This window comes from Rattus norvegicus, chromosome 1, assembly GCF_036323735.1.
Source record: "Rattus norvegicus strain BN/NHsdMcwi chromosome 1, GRCr8, whole genome shotgun sequence".
NCBI lineage: Eukaryota > Metazoa > Chordata > Mammalia > Rodentia > Muridae > Rattus > Rattus norvegicus.
This window is the reverse complement of record NC_086019.1, coordinates 119617752-119634223: the sequence shown is the minus strand read 5'-3', so window position 1 is coordinate 119634223 and position 16472 is coordinate 119617752. Positions and strand designations below refer to the sequence as shown.

Here is a 16472-nt window from a genome sequence, read left to right as displayed (position 1 = left end):
GAATGATCAGTCCCTTGGAGTTTGAGTGAGAAAAACATGGTTCCCTTCAAACAATCTTTAAATCTCTATGTAGTTGTTGATTTAGTGTCCTCTTTGTATTACTCAGGGAACTCAACTTATGTGATCTGGGTAATTACTTCAATAGGGAGAAGTGAGTCTGTTTTGCAATGCATAAGCTGTTTGTATTTTCATTGAACTTACTAAGCGGATAGGGATATAATCATCTGGAAGATGGGTATGATAGCATAGAACAGGCAGCTGTAAGAGGGATTCTGCACAGTGGCATCACACCTGTAGAGCTTTTATACAGTCTTTCTCACAAAAATTATTTTGTGAAAAAAAGGGCATACAAGTGCCTTCACCTCTTGCTCTTTCCTCATTAAGAGAAGACATTCTTCAAATATTCAAGCAAGGGTCCCCTTGCATCCCCAGAAGAGCTTTCAACTCAGTAGCCCTCTGCACTTACAAGTGATTATTCATAACTCTGAGGCAGTATTGGCAGCCCATCTAACCCATGGTGTTAGGTGATACTAAATTATGGGTAGCTGTATTCTGCCTGGGTCTGGGTCAGGGTCAATTGTGGCATCAAAAGCTCACAAAGAGAGATGATGGTATAAAAAATCATGCTCAATAGGATTTAACTGAAGCCCATCCAGGGATACAGGGTTACAAGAATTCCTTTTTCTCTTTGAGGACCACTTGTGTGTTACATTGGAAGTCCTCTTATGCTTTTGTGCTATTTCCCCTGAGAGGGAACCTGCATATGCTTAGTGCATATTTATTGGCAAACACCACTGGCAAACTAGTTACTAGTCTGTGAGGCCCACCCATTGCTCCTGACCCTATCACTTCTGATGTATTGCATTCATTGTGCATCCCCTGTTGCAGCACAGACAATCACAGAACTTATGTGTGAAAAGATCATGTCAAATGGTTTCCCCTACTAATGATTTTGCCTCCACTTTTTGGACTCTGAATCTCAGCCAATCTAAAGGTTTAAAATTAAAAACAAAATAACAGAATGCAGCAACTAAGGGACACTTCTCCACAAGTTCTGCCCTTTAGTACTGCAGATTTAGGTAGCAGGTGAAATTTACAAACTCCCAATAACACTCCTACAAACATAGGTTTGACCTACTTGGCATAGATCAACAAGGATAACACCTTCCAGAACTAGGGGTCTCCATCTTTCTTACTTACATTGTGAGGATTTGCAAGAACACAGCACAGACTTGGAAGCCTGTGCAGAGTTTGCAGTTTTCCAAGACACTGGAGACAGAAGTTGCAGGGCCTGGATTAGTGTGTGAGAAGTAGACTACAAATCTCCAACAGGGATAGCCTCCACATGATGTATTTCCAAAAAGCAAACCATTGTTCAAATTTTCAAAAAACGCTAACTGCACGAGGAAACTGGTCAAGTGGAGAAGTAGATGTTTCCAGTGTTGCCTTGGGTCCGATTTCCCTCTCAATTTCCTTTACATTGTTTCATCTTTTTCTTAATAATTTTCTCTGCAGAATTCATCAGGAAATATATCTTACCTATCAGGAGATTTCAAGAGCAGGACTGATCTGAAGAAACCTGATGCCATTGTGAAGCATGGCAATATGCTTGATCTAGTTTCAGGAAATTTAGTCACATTCTCAGTTTACTGACATTGCAATCCTTTAAAGCCTAAAGCATATGGATTCAAGGCTGAATATTGTTCACTCTCTTCTGTGTCACTGGCTCTCTGCAGCATTCACATACTACCATTGGGCACTGAGTTTTAACCTGCAGGTTGGACTTTGGAGGGGAATGATCACTCCCTTACTAATTGGATGAGAAACATTCTGTTCTCTTCAAACAGTCTCTAAAATCTCTATGTAGTGGCTCATTTATTGTCCTCTCCATATTATTCAGGAAACTCAACCTGAGTCTTGGTCCCTGGCAATGTTTTGGCAAAGGACAGACGTGATCTGGGTACTTGCCTCAAGAAGAAGTGAGTCCAGTGCAATGCATTGGACTTTTTTATTTTCATTAAACTTACTAACAAGATATGGAAAGGTTTCTTAAATAAAAATAATGCAATACAAGTCAGAAATGAATTGCAATTCTCAGTATGTTCTGTCCCTTTGAACTGCACATTAAAAATATAGAGAAATTCCTTTCTACCTGTAGTTCATACTGCCATAAAATTGAATTTCGTGGAAGAGATCCTAGATCATACTATCTACACAAAAGAGGGATCTGGAATATGAATATACCTTTTGAATTTGGAGAAATTTCAGTCCTCACACACCTCACCAAACAAGCTGGTCCACAGAGATCAATCCCAATGACAAGGGGAACCCAGGTGTAAGACTTTAATTTAGAGATGTAGAAACTGGCGAGAAATTTCCTTCATCAAATGACACCCCAAGAATTATTCCCCCAAAGAGAGCTTGGTGAAATTTTTCATGAAACTCTCAGGCTACAGGGAACCTAGCCAGTACGGGAGCTTGAAGTTGAAGGTGTGGCTTTGGCTACCAATTCCCTTCTATGTGTCATCACACTGCTTCATCCTTCACCTTACTAAAGTTTACTTCAGTATTCATCAGAAAACAAATGCTATCAAGGAGATGGTTTCTGGAGCAGTTGGGACAGAGGAACGTGATGTCACTGGGATACTTGCAAACACCAACTGATCTAGTCACAGGAATTTTGGTCACATTCTCAGTTTTGTCACATGGCAATCACTGAGTGCTAACACTCAGGGTTTCATGGCAGAAATACTTGTGGCTTTCTTCTGGGCAACTGATTCTCTTCAGCATTCCCTTACCAGCTGTGGGAACTGATTGTTACCATGCAGTATGGAAATGGGGAGGAATGAACATAGCCTAGCACATAAAATCTGAAATGCACAAGTCTCATGAAAATTTGATTAAAGTATACGTAACTGTTCGTGTATTGTCCTTCCAATATTACTCAGGTAAATTCACCTTTGCCTTGGTTTCTGACAATGTTTAGCAATTGAAAGATTTGATCGGTGTATATGACAAAGAGCATGTGTCATCCCCTTCATCAATGATTTGGTTTTGGGTACCTATTGACCTTAATGATCTCTTAGGGAAGTAAATTTCCAGGGTGTTGAGAATGTCAGCATGGAAGTGGGAGCTGCAAGAGGGATTCTGCTCAGTGGCATCATACATTAGACTTCATATAATGTCTCCCTAACATTAACATGATTGTATGAACTGAAGTGATACAATTGCCCTCACATCTTGCTCTTTCCTTTTTAGAGAGGACAGTCTTCAAATTCAAGCTAGGTCTCCCCTTATTCCACACAAGAGCCTTATGCCCAGGTATCCTCTCACTTGCAAGTGAGGATTCAAATTCTGAGGCAGTGTTGGCAGTCCAGGTAAGCCATGGTGTGGTGAAATTAAATTAATGACAGTTGTGTCCTGCCTGTGTCTGGGTCAATGATGACAACAAAAAGTCAAGAACAGGATGATGACATAAAAATCATGCTCAATAGGATTACCCTGAGGCCCAACCTAGGAGCCAGGATTTCAAGCAGTCCTTTGTCTCTTTGAGGACCTCTTACGGGACTCATCTGAGCTGCTCTGATGCCCTGTGTTCTTTCCCTTCTGTGGGAACCTAGACAATCTTAGTGCAAGTGTCTAGGCAAACACTGCCTGCCAACTAACACCTAGTCTCATAATCTGCTTGTGTGCAAGTCTACAACACCATCCCCTTCAACATTACCCTCTCTTCTCTCATGTCTTGCAGTCATCTGGCATCACCCCTGCAGTCCAGTAGAGCACTATTCCCAGGTGAGCGAAATGATCACGAATAATGGATTGAACTTCTTATAAGATCTTCCTCAGTATTTTGACCATTAATTTCAGGCCATCAAAGGATTCTTAATTAAAAATAATGCAATACAAGGCAGAAATGAATTGCAATTCTCAGTATGTTCTGTCCCTTTGAACTGCACAATTAAAAATGTAGAGAAATTCCATTTTACCTGTTGTTCATACAGCCATAAAATTGAATTTCTTGGAAGAAATCCTAGATGGTACTATGTACATAAAAGGAGGGATCTGGAATATGAATATACCTTTTGAAATTGGAGAAATTTCAGTCCGCACACAGGCTCACAAATCCAAGCTGGTCCACAGAGATCGATTTCCAATGACAAGGGGAACCCAGCTTTAAGACTTTAGTATAGAGATGTAGACATTGGCGATAAATTTACTGCATCAAAAGACACCCCAAGGATTATTCCCCCAAAGAGAGCTTGGCAATCTTTTTCATGAAACTCTCAGGCCACAGGGAACCTAGCCAGTACGGGAGCTTGAAGTTGAAGGAGTGGCTTAGGCTACCAATATTCATTCCAAGTGTCCTTACACTGATTCATCCTTGTTCTTACTAAAGTTTACTTCAGTATTCATCAGAAAAAAATGGTATGCAGGAGATGGCTTCTGGAGCGGTTGGGACAGAGGAACGTGATGTCAATGGGATACTCGCAAAAACCACCTGATATAGTCACAATAATTTTGGTCACATTCTCAGTTTTGTCACATGGCAATCACTGAGTGCTAACACTCAGGGATTCATGGCCGAAATACTTGCGGCTTTCTTCTGGGCAACTGATTCTCTTCTGCATTCACTTACTAGCTGTGGGAACTGATTGTTACCATGCAGTATGGAAATTGGGAGGAATGAACACAGCCTAGCACATAAAATTTGAAATGCACAAGTCTCTTGAAACTTGGTTAAGGTATATGTAATTGTTCATGTATTGTCTTCCACGTATGACTCAGGGAACTTCACCTTTGTGTTGGATTCTCACAAGGTTTAGCAATTAAAATATTTGATAGGTGTAACTGAACAAGAGCATGTGTGATCCACTTCATCAATGATTTGGTTTTGGGTACCTATTGACCTAATGATCTCTTAGGGAAGTACCTTTCCAGGGTGTTGGGAATGTCAGCATGGAAGTGGGACTGCAGAAGTGATTCACCTCAGTGGCATCATACATAAGACTTCTTTTTTTTTTTTTTTTTCGGAGCTGGGGACCGAACCCAGGGCCTTGCGCTTCCTAGGTAAGCGCTCTACCACTGAGCTAAATCCCCAGCCATACATAAGACTTCTTATACAGTCTCCTTAAAATTAACATGATTGTATGATCTGAAGGGATACAATTGCCCTCACATCTTGCTCTTTCCTTTTTAGAGAGGACAGTCTTGAAAATCATGCAAGGTCTCGCCTTATTCCACACAAGAGCACTGTGCCCTTGTATCCTCTGCACTTGCAAGTGAGGATTCAAATTCTGAGGCAGTGTTGGCAGCCCAGGTAAGCCATGGTGCTGGTGAAATTAAATTAGTGACAGTTGTGTCCTGCCTGTGTCTGGGTCAATGATGACAACAAAAGTCAAGAACAGGAGGATGACATAAAATACATGCTCAATAGGATTACGCTGAGGCCCAACCAGGGAGCCAGGGTTACAAGCACTACTTAGTCTCTTTGAAGACCACTTGCAGGACTCATCTGAGCTGCTCTGATGCCCTTGTGCTCTTTCCCCTCTGTGGGAACCTGGACAATCTTAGTGCAACTGTGCTGGCAAACACTACCTGCCAACTAGCACCTAGTGTCCTAATCTGCTTGTGTGCAAGTCTGCAACACCAACCCTGTCATCATTACCCACTCTTCTCTGATGTCTTGCAGTCATCTGGCATCACCCCTGCAGTCCAGTGGATCCCTATTCCCAAGTGAGTAAAATGTTCACGAATAATGGATTGAACTTCTTATAAGATATTCTTCAGTATTTTGACCATTAATTTCAGCCCCTCAAAGGTTTCTTAATTAAAAATAATGCAATACAAGTCAGAAATGAATTGTAATTCTTTGTATGTTCTGTCCCTTTGAACTGCACAATTAAAAAGTTAAACAAATTCCTTTCTACCTGTAGTTCATACACCCATAAAATTGAATTTCTTGGATGAGATCCTAGATGATACTATCTACACAAAAGAAGGGATCTGGAATATGAATATACCTTTTGAATATGGAAAAATTTCAGTCCACACACAGGCTCACAAAACCAAGCTGTTCCACAGAGATCGATTTCCAATGACAGGGGAACACAAGAGTAAGACTTTAGTTTAGAGATGTAAAAATTGGCGATATATTTGCTGCATCAAAAGAGACACCAAGAATTGTTCCCCCAAAGAGAACTTGGCAAACTTTTTCACGAAACTCTCTGGCCACAGGAAACCTAGCAAGAAAGGGAGCTTGCAGTTGAAGGAGTGGTTTTGGCTACCAATTCCCTTCCCTGTGTCCTCACAGTACTTCATCCTTGATCTTGCTAAAGTTTACTTCAGTATTCATGAGAAAACAAATGCTATCCAGGCGATGGCTTCTGGAACGGGTGGGAGAGAGGAACGTGATGTCACTGGGATACTTGCAAACACCAACTGATCTAGTCGCAGTAATTTTGGTCAAATTATCAGTTTATATCACCTGGCAATCACTGAGTGCTACCACTCAGGGTTTCATGGCCTTAATAGTAGTCGCTTTCTTTTGGGCAACTGATTATCTTCAGCATTCACTTGCCAGCTGTGGAAACTGATTGCTACCATGAAGTAGGGACATGGGGAGGAATGAACATAGCCTAGAACATAAAATTTGAGACGCACAGTCTCTTGAAAATTTGTTTAAAGTATATGTAACGGTTCGTGAATTGTCCTCCCAATATTACTCAGGGGACTTCACCTTTATATTGGTTTCTGACAATGTTTAGCAATTGAAAGACTTGATTGGTGGAACTGATCAAGAACATGTGTGATCTAATTCCTCAATGGTTTGGTTTTGAGTACCTATTGACCTTAATGATCTCTTAGGGAAGTAACTTTCCAGGGTGTTAGGAATGACAGCATGGAAGTGGGAGTGGCAAGAGGGATTCTGCTCAGTGGCATCATACATTAGACTTCTTATACTGTCTACTTAAAATTAACATGATTGTATGAACTGAAGGGATACAATTGCTCTCACATCTTGCTCTTTCCTTTTTAGGGAGGACCTTCTTCAAATTCAAGCTAGGTCTCCCCTTATTCCACACAAGAACACTGTGCCCTTGTATCCTCTTCACTGCAAGTGAGCATTCAAATTCTGAGGCAGTGTTGGCAGCCCAGGGAAGCCATGGTGCTGGTGAAATTACATTATTGACAGTTGTGTCCTGCCTGTGTCTGGGTCAATGATGACAACAGAAAGTCAAGAATAGGTTGATGACATAAAAATCATGCTCAATAAGATGACGCTGAGGTCCAACCAGGGAGCGAGGGTTACAAGCAGACCTTTCTCATTGAGGACCACTTGCGGGACTCATCTGAGCTGCTCTGATTCCCTTGTGCTCTTTTCCCTCTGTGGGAACCTGGACAATCTTAGTGCAACTGTGCTGGCAAACACTGCCTGCCAACTAGCACCTAGTCTCATAATCTGCTTGTGTGCAAGTCTGCAACACCAACCCTGTCATCATTACCCTCTCTGCTCTGATGTCTTGCAGTCATCTGGCATCTCCCCTGCAGTCCAGTGGATCACTATTCCCAGGTGAGTGAAATCATCACGAATAATGGATTGAACTTCTTATAAGATCTTCCTCAGTATTTTGACCATTAATTTCAGGCCATCAAAGGTTTCTTAATTAAAAATAATGCAATACAATTCAGAAATGAATTGCAATTCTCAGTATGTTCTGTCCTTTTGAACTGCACAATTAAAAATGTAGAGAAATTCCTTTCTACCTGTAGTTCATACAGCCATAAAATTGAATTCCTTAGAAGAGAAACTAGATGATACTATCTACACAAAAGGAAGAATCTGGAATATGAATATATCTTTTGAATTTCGAGAAATTTCAGTTCACACACAGGATCACAAATCCATGCTGGTCATTGGAGAACGATTTCCAATGACAAGGGGACCCAGGCGTAAGACTTTAGTTTAGAGATGTAGAACTTGGCGATAAATTTCTGGCATCATAAGACACCCAAATTACTATTCCCCCAAAGAGAGTCAGGCCAAATATTTCTCGAAACTCTCAGGCCACAGGGAATCTAGCCAGTACCGCAGCTGGAAGTTGCAGGTGTGGCTTTGGCCACCAATTACCTTCCATGTTTCCTCACACTTCTTCATCCTTGATCTTACTAAAGTTTATTTCAGTATTCATCAGAAAACAAATGCTATCAAGAAGATGGTTTCTGGAGGGGTTGTGACAGAAGAACGTGATGTCACAGGAATACTTGCAAACTCCAACTGATCTAGTCACAGGAATTTTGGTCACATTCTCAGTTTTGTCACATGGCAATCACTGAGTGCTAACACTCAGGGTTTCATGGCAGAAATACTTGTTGCTTTCTTCTGGGCAACTGATTCTCTTCAGCATTCACTTAGCAGCTGTGGGAACTGATTGTTACCATGCAGTATTGAACTGGGGAGGAATGAACATAGCCTAGCACATAAAATCTGAAATGCACAAGTCTCATGAAAATTTGATTAAAGTATACGTAACTGTTCGTGTATTGTCCTTCCATTATTACTCAGGTAAATTCACCTTTGCCTTGGTTTCTGACAATGTTTAGAAATTGAAAGATTTGATCGGTGTATATGATCAAGAGCATGTGTCATCCCCTTCATCAATGATTTGGTTTTGGGTACCTATTGACCTATTGATCGCTTAGGGAAGTAACTTTCCATGTGTTGGGAATGTCAGCATGGAAGTGGATGTTGCAAGAGTGATTCTGCTAAGTGGCCTCATACATTAGACTTCTTAAACAGCCTCCTTAAAATTAATATGATTGTATGAACTGAAGGGATACAATTGCCCTAACATCCTGCCCTTTCCTTTTTAGAGAGGACAGTCTTCATTTTAAGTTAGGTCTCCCCATTTTCCACATAAGAGTGCTGTGCCCTTGTATCCTCTGCACTTGCAAGTGGGGATTCAAATTCTGAGGCAGTGTTGGCAGCCCAGGGAAGCCATGGTACTGGTGAAATTAAATTAGTGACAGTTGTGTCCTGCCTGTGTCAGGGTTAATGATGACAACAGAAAGTCAAGAACAGGATGATGACATAAAAATCATGCGCAATAGGATTACGCTGAGGCCCATCCAGGTAACCAGGGTTACAAGCACTACTTAGTCTCTTTGAGGACCACTTGCAGGACTCATCTGAGCTGCTCTGATGACCTTGTGCTCTTTCCCCTCTGTGGGAACCTGGACAATCTTAGTGCATGTGTGCTGGCAAACACTGTCAGCCAACTAGCACCAAGTCTCATAATCTGCTTGTGTGCAAGTCTGCAACACCAACCCCGTCATCATTACCCTCTCTGTTCTGATGTCATACAGTCATCTGGCATCACCCCTGCAGTCCAGTGGAGCACTATTCCCAGGTGAGTCAAATGATCACTAATAATGTATTGAACTCCTTATAAGATCTTCCTCAGTATTTTGACCAATAATTTCAGCCCATCAAAGGATTCTTATTGAAAAATAATGCAATACAAGTCAGAAATGAATTTCACTTCTCAGTATGTTCTGTCCATTTGAACTGCAAAATTAGAAATGTAGAGAAATTCCTTTCTTCATGTAGTTTATAAAGCCAAATAATTGAATTTCTGGGAAGAGATCCTAGATGATACTATCTACACAAAAGGGGGGATCTGGAATATGAATAGACCTTTTGAATTTGGAGAAATTTCAGTCCACAAACAGGCTCACAAATCCAAGCTGGAACACATCAATCTATTTCCAATGACAAGGGGAACCCCGGCTTAAGACATTAGTTTAGAAATGTAGAAAATGGCGATAAATTTCCCGCATCAAAAGACACTCCAAGAATTATTCCCAAATAGATTGGAGAAATTTTTCACGAAACTCTCAGGCCACAGCGAACCTGGCCAGTACTGGAGCTTCAAGTTGCAGGTGTGGCTTTGGCTACCAATTCCCTTCCATGTGTCCTCACACTGCTTAGTCCTTGATCTTACTAAAGTTTACTTCAGTATTCATCAGAAAACGAATGCTATCAAGGAGATGGTTTCTGGAGCTCTTGGGACAGAGGAACGTGATGTCAATGGGATACTTGCAAACACCAACTGATCTAGTCACACGAATTTTGGTCCCATTCTCAGTTTTGTCACATGCCAATCACTGAGTATTAACATTCAGGGATTCATGGCTGAAATTCTTGTGGCTTTCTTCTGGGCAACTGATTCTCTTCAACATTCACTTACCAGCTGTGGGAACTGATTGTTACCATGCAGTATGGAAATGGGGAGGAATGAACATAGCCTAGCACATAAAATTTGAAATGCACAAGTCTCTTGAAAATTTGTTTAAAGTATATGTAACTGTTCGTGTATTGTCCTCCCCATATTACTCAGGGAACCTCACCTTTTTCTTGGTTTCTGATAATGTTTAGCAATTGACAGATTTGATCGGTGTAACTCATCAAGAGAATGTGTGATCCCCTTCATCAATGGTTTGGTTTTGTGTACATATTGACCTAATGATCTCTTAGGGAAGAAACTTTGCAGGGTGTTGGGAATGTCAGCATGGAAGTGGGAGCTGAAGGAGGGATTCTGCTCAGTGGCATCATACATTAGACTTCTTACACAGTGTCCTTAAAATTAACGTGATTGTATGAACTGAAGGGATACAATTGCCCTCACATCTTTCTCTTTGCTTTTTAGAGAGGACAGTTTTCAAATTCAAGCTAGGTCTCTCCTTATTCCACACAAGAGCGCTGTGCCCTTGTATCCTCTGCACTTGCAAGTGAGGATTCTAATTGTGAGGCAGTGTTGGCAGCCAGGTAATTCATGGTGCTGGTGAAATTAAATTAGTGACAGTTGTGTCCTGCCTGTGTCTGGGTCAATGATGACAACAGAATGTCAAGAACATGATGACATAAAAATCATGCTCAATAGAATTAGGCTGAGGCCCAACCAGGGAGCCAGGGTTACAAGCAGTCCATTCTCTTTGAGGACCACTTGTGGGACTCCTCTGAGCTGCTCAGATGCCCTTGTGCTCTTTCCCCTCTGTGGGAACCTGGACAATTTCAGTGCATGTGAGCTGACAAACACTGCCTGCCAACTAGCACCTAGTGTCATAATCTGCTTTGTGCAAGTCTGCAACATAAACCCCTTCATCATTACCCTCTCTTCTCTGATGTCTTGCAGTCATCTGGAATCACCCCTGCGGTCCAGTGGATCACTATTCCAAGGTGAGTGAAATAATCAGGAATAATGGATTGAACTTCTTATAAGATATTCCTCAGTATTTTGACCATTAATTTCAGCCCATCAAAGGTTTCTTAATTAAAAATAATCTAATACAAGTCAGAAATGAATTGCAATTCTCAGTATGTACTATCCCTTTGAACTGCACAATTAAAAATGTACAGAAATTCCTTTCTCCCTGTAGTTCAAACAGCCATAAAATTGAATTTCTTGCAAGAGATCCTAGATGATACTGTCTTCACAAAAGGAGGGAACTGCAATATGAATATACCTTTTGAATTTGGAGAAATTTCACTCCACACACAGGCAAACAAATCCAAGCTGGTCCACAGAGATCAATTTCCAATGACAAGATGACACAGGCAAAAGATTTTAGTTTAGAGATGTAGAACTTGGCGATAAATTTCCTACATCATATGACACCCCACGAATTATTCCCTCAAAGAGAGCTTGGCGAAATTTTTCACGAAGCTCTCAGGCCACAGGGAACCTAGCCAGTACTGGAGCTTGAAGTTGAAGGTGTGGCTTTGGCTACCAATTCCCTTCCATGTGTCCTCACACTGCTTCATCCTTGATCTTACTATAGTTTACTTCAGTATTTATAAGTAAACAAATTCTATCAAGAAGATGGTTTCTGGAGCGAGTGGGAGAGACGAATGTGATGTCACTGGAAAACTTGCAAACACCAACTGATCTAGTTCAGTAATTTTGGTCACATTCTCAGTTTTATCACATGGCAATCACTGAGTGCTAACGCTCAGGGATTCATGGCCAAAATACTTGTTGCTTACATCTGGCCAACTGATCTCTTCAGCATTCACTTACGAGCTGTGGGAACTGATTGTTACCATGCAGTATGGAAATGGGGAGGAATGAACATAGCCTAGCACATAAAATTTGAAACGCACAAATCTCTTGAAAATTTGTTTAAAGTATATTTAACGGTTCTGTATTGTCCTCCCAATATTACTAAGGGAACTTCAATTTTTTCTTGAATTCTGACAATGTTTAGCAATTGAAAGATTTGATCTGTGTATCTGATCAAGAGCATATGTGATCCCCTTCGTCAATGGTTTGGTTTTGTGTACCTATTGACCTTAATGATCTCTTAGAGAAGTAAATTTCCATGTTGCTGGAAATATCATCATGGAAGTGGGAGCTGCAAGAGGGATTATGCTCAATGGAATCATACATTAGACTTCTTCTACAGTCTCCTTAAAATTAACATGATTGTATGAACTGAAGGGATACAATTGCCCTCACATCTTGCTCTTTCCTTTTTACAGAGGACAGTTCAAATCCGAGCTAGGTCTCCCCTTATTACACACAACTGCGCTGTTCCCTTGTATCCTCTGCACTTGAAAGAGATGATTCAAATTCTGATGCAGTGTTGGCAGCCCAGGTCAGCCATGGTGCTGGTGAATTAAATTAGTGACAGTTGTATCCTGCCTGTGTCTGGGTCAATGATGACAACAGAAAGTCAAGAACAGGATGATGACATAAAAATCATGCTCAATAGGATTAGGCTGAGGCACAACCAGGGAGCCATGGTTACAAACAGTCCTTTACCTTAGAGGACCACATGCGGGACACATTTGAGCTGCTGTGATGCCCTTGTCCCCATTCCCATCTGTGGGAACCTGGACAATATTAGTGCAAGTGTGCTGGCAAACACTGCCATCCAACTAACACCTAGTCTCATAATCTGCTTGTGTGCAAGTCTGCAACAATATACCCTTCAACATTACCCTATCCTCTTTGATGTCTTGCAGTCATCTGGCATCACCCCTGCAGTCCAGTGGCTCACTTTTCCCAGGTGGGTGAATTGATCACGAATAATGGATTGAACTTCTTATAAGATATTCCTCAATATTTTGACCATTAATTTCAGCCCAACAAAGGTTTCTTAATTAAAAATAATGCAATACAAGTCAGAAATGAATTGCAATTCTCAGTATGTTCTGTCCCTTTGAACTGCACAATTAAAAATGTAGAGAAATTCCTATCTATATGTAGTTCATACAGTCATAAAATTGAATTTCTTGGATGACATCCTAGTTGATACTATCTACACAAATGGAGGGATATGGAATATGAATATACCTTTTGAATTTGGATAAATTTCAGTCCACACACAGGCTCATAAATCCAAGCTGGTCCACAGAGATCGATTTCCAATGACAAAGGGAAACCAGGCGTAAGATTTTGGTTTGGAGATGTAGATATTGGCAATAAATTTCCTGCACCAAAAGTTACTCCACAATTATTCCCCCAAAGGGAGCTTGGCGAAATTTTTCACGAAACTCTCAGGCCACAGGGAACCCTGCCATTACCATAGCTTGAAGTTGAAGGAATGGCTTTGGCTACCAATTCCCTTCCATGTGTCCTCACACTGCTGCATCCAATATCTTACTAAAGTTTACTTCAGTATTCATTAGAAAACAAATCCTATCCAAGAGATGGCTTCTGGAGTGGTTGGGACAAAGGAACTTGATGTCAGTGGAATACTTGCAAATACCAACTGATCTAGTCACAAGAATTTTGGTCCCATTCTCAGTTTTGTCACATGGTAATCACTGAATGCTAACACTCGGGGTTTCAGGGCAGAAATACTTGTCGCTCTCTTCTGGGCAACTGATTCTCTTCAGCATTCACTTACCAGCTGTGGGAACAGATTGGTACCATGCAGTATGGAAATGGGGAGGAATGAACATAGCCTAGCACATAAAATTTGCAACGCACAAGTCTCTTGAAAATTTGTTTAAAGGATATGTAATGGTTCGTGTATTGTCCTCCTCATATTACTCAGGGAACTTCATCTTTTTCTTGGTTTCTGACAATGTTTAGCAATTGAGAGATTTGATAGGTGTAACTGATCAAGAGCATGTGTGATCCCCTTCATCAATGGTTTGGTTTTGGGTACATATTGACCTTAATGATCTCTTTGAAAGTAAATTTCCATGTTGGTGGGAATGTCAGTATGGAAGAGGGACTGAAGAAGTGATTCTACTCAGTGGCATCATACATTAGACTTCTTAAAGAGTCTCCTTAAAATTAACATGATTGTATGAACTGAAGGGATACAATTGCCCTCACATCTTGCTCTTTCCTTTTTAAAGAGGACAGTCTTAAATTCAAGATAGATATCCCCTTATATGGCACAAGTGCACTGTGCCCTTGTATCCTCTGCACATGCACGTGTGGATTCATTCTGAGGCAGTGTTGGCAGCCCAAGTAAGACATGGTGCTGGTGAAATTAAATTAGTGACAGTTATGACCTGCCTGTGTCTGGGTCAATGATGACAACAGAAAGTCAAGAACAGGATTTCAGCCCATCAAAGGTTTCTTAATTAAAAATAATGCAATACCAGTCAGAAATGAATTTCACTTCTCAGTATGTTCTGTCCCTTTGAACTGCACTATTAAAAATGTAGATAATTTCCTTTCTACCTGTAGTTCATACAGCCATAAAATTGAATTTCTTGGAAGAGATCCTAGATGATACTGTCTACACATGGAGGGATCTGGAATATGAACATACCTTTTGAATTTCGAGAAATTTCAGTCCACACACAGGCTCACAAATCCAAACTGGTGCACAGAGATCGTTTTCCAATGGCAAGGCGAACCCAGGAAGAAGACTTTAGTTTAAAGTTGTAGAAATTGGTGATAAATTTTCTGCATCAGAAGACACTCCAAGAATTATTCCCCCAAAGAGAGCTTGGCAAAATTTTTCACGTAACTCTCAGAACACAGGGAACCTAGCCAGTACGGGAGATTGAAGTTGAAGGTGTGGCTTTGTCTACCAATACCCTTCCATGTATACTCACACTGCTTCATCCTTGATCTTACTAAAGTTTACTTCAGTATTCATCAGAAAAGAAATGCTATCAAGGAGATGGTTTTTGGAGTTGTTGGGGCAGAAGAACGTGATGTCAATGGGATACTTGCAAACACCAACTGATCCAGTCACACGAATTTTGGTCACATTCTCAGTTTGATCACATGGCAATCACTGAGTGCTAACGCTCAGGGATTCATGGCCAAAATACTTCTCTCTTTCTTCTGGGTACTGATTCCCTTCAGCATTCACTGACCAGGTGTGGGAACTGATTGTTACCATGCAGTATGGAAATGGGGAGGAATGAACATAGCCTAGCACATAAAATTTGAAACGCACAAGTCTCATGAAAATTTGATTAAAGTATATGTAACTGTTCGTGTATTGTCCTTCCAATATTACTCAGGGAACTTGACCTTTGCCTTGGTTTCTGACAATGTTTAGATATTGAAAGATTTGATCGGTGTATATGATAAAGAGCATGTGTCATCCCCTTCATCAATGATTTGGTTTTGGGTACCTATTGACCTATTGATCTCTTAGGGAAGTAACTTTCAAGGGTGTTGGGAATGTCAGCATGGAAAAGGGACTGAAGAAAGGATTCTACTCAGTGGCATCATACATTAGACTTCTTAAACAGTCTCCTTAAAATTAACATGATTGTATGAACTGAGGGATACAATTGCCCTCACATCTTGCTCTTTCCTTTTTAGAGAGGACAGTCTTCAAATTCAAGCTAGGTCTCCCCTTATTCCACACAAGAGCGCTGTGCCCTTGTATCCTCTGCACTTTCAAGTGAGGATTCAAATTCAGAGGCAGTGTTGGTAGCCCAGGTAAGCCATGGTGCAGGTTAAATTACATTATTGACAGTTGTGTCCTGCCTGTGTCTGGGTCAATGATGACAACAGAAAGTCAATTACAGAATGATGACATAAATATCATGCTCAATAGGATTCTGCTGAGGCCCAAGCAGGGAGCCAGGGTTACAAGCACTACTTTGTCTCTTTGAGGACCACTTGTGGGACTCATCTGAGCTGCTCTGATGCCCTTGTGCTCTTTCCCTTCTGTGGGAAACTGGACAATCTTAGTGCAACCGTACTGGCAAACACTGCATGCCAACTAGCACCTAGTCTCATAATCTGCTTGTGTGCAAGTCTGCAACACAAACCCCATCATATTACCCTCTCTGCTCTGATGTCTTGGAGTCACCTGGCATCACCCCTGCGGTCCAGTGGATCACTATTCCCAGGTGAGTGAAATGATCACGATTAATGGATTGAACTTCTTATAAGATTTTCCTAAGTATTTTGACCAATAATTTCAGCCCATCAAAGGTTTCTTAATTAAAAATAATGCAATACCAGTCAGAAATGAATTTC

General features: G+C 41.0%; 1 protein-coding gene and 8 non-coding genes across 9 annotated transcripts in view; all 9 read left to right on the top strand.

Moving 5' to 3' along the window:
- Positions 1-16472, top strand: part of LOC102551177 (uncharacterized) — a 48517-nt gene that overhangs the window by 30428 nt on the left and 1617 nt on the right. The window contains exons 2-11 of the mRNA XM_063280702.1: positions 3779-3792; positions 5198-5317; positions 5690-5733; positions 7037-7117; positions 7527-7570; positions 9364-9407; positions 10707-10825; positions 11193-11236; positions 13025-13068; positions 15807-15926. Of these exons, the coding sequence (XP_063136772.1) occupies positions 3779-3792; positions 5198-5317; positions 5690-5733; positions 7037-7117; positions 7527-7570; positions 9364-9407; positions 10707-10825; positions 11193-11236; positions 13025-13068; positions 15807-15921 (669 nt within the window). The 3' untranslated portion in view covers positions 15922-15926. The remainder of the gene's footprint in view (positions 1-3778; positions 3793-5197; positions 5318-5689; positions 5734-7036; positions 7118-7526; positions 7571-9363; positions 9408-10706; positions 10826-11192; positions 11237-13024; positions 13069-15806; positions 15927-16472) is intronic.
- Positions 571-650, top strand: LOC120100286 (small nucleolar RNA SNORD115). The gene has a single exon (XR_005500061.1). It is a non-coding gene; the product is annotated as a small nucleolar RNA SNORD115 (small nucleolar RNA).
- On the top strand, positions 3433-3510 carry LOC120100265 (small nucleolar RNA SNORD115). Its single transcript, XR_005500042.1, has one exon. It is a non-coding gene; the product is annotated as a small nucleolar RNA SNORD115 (small nucleolar RNA).
- Positions 5374-5450, top strand: LOC120100272 (small nucleolar RNA SNORD115). Its single transcript, XR_005500049.1, has one exon. It is a non-coding gene; the product is annotated as a small nucleolar RNA SNORD115 (small nucleolar RNA).
- LOC120100279 (small nucleolar RNA SNORD115) lies at positions 7212-7289 on the top strand. Its single transcript, XR_005500054.1, has one exon. It is a non-coding gene; the product is annotated as a small nucleolar RNA SNORD115 (small nucleolar RNA).
- Positions 9047-9124, top strand: LOC120100271 (small nucleolar RNA SNORD115). Its single transcript, XR_005500048.1, has one exon. It is a non-coding gene; the product is annotated as a small nucleolar RNA SNORD115 (small nucleolar RNA).
- Positions 10882-10956, top strand: LOC120100280 (small nucleolar RNA SNORD115). The gene has a single exon (XR_005500055.1). It is a non-coding gene; the product is annotated as a small nucleolar RNA SNORD115 (small nucleolar RNA).
- On the top strand, positions 12710-12787 carry LOC120100282 (small nucleolar RNA SNORD115). The gene has a single exon (XR_005500057.1). It is a non-coding gene; the product is annotated as a small nucleolar RNA SNORD115 (small nucleolar RNA).
- LOC120100281 (small nucleolar RNA SNORD115) lies at positions 15983-16060 on the top strand. Its single transcript, XR_005500056.1, has one exon. It is a non-coding gene; the product is annotated as a small nucleolar RNA SNORD115 (small nucleolar RNA).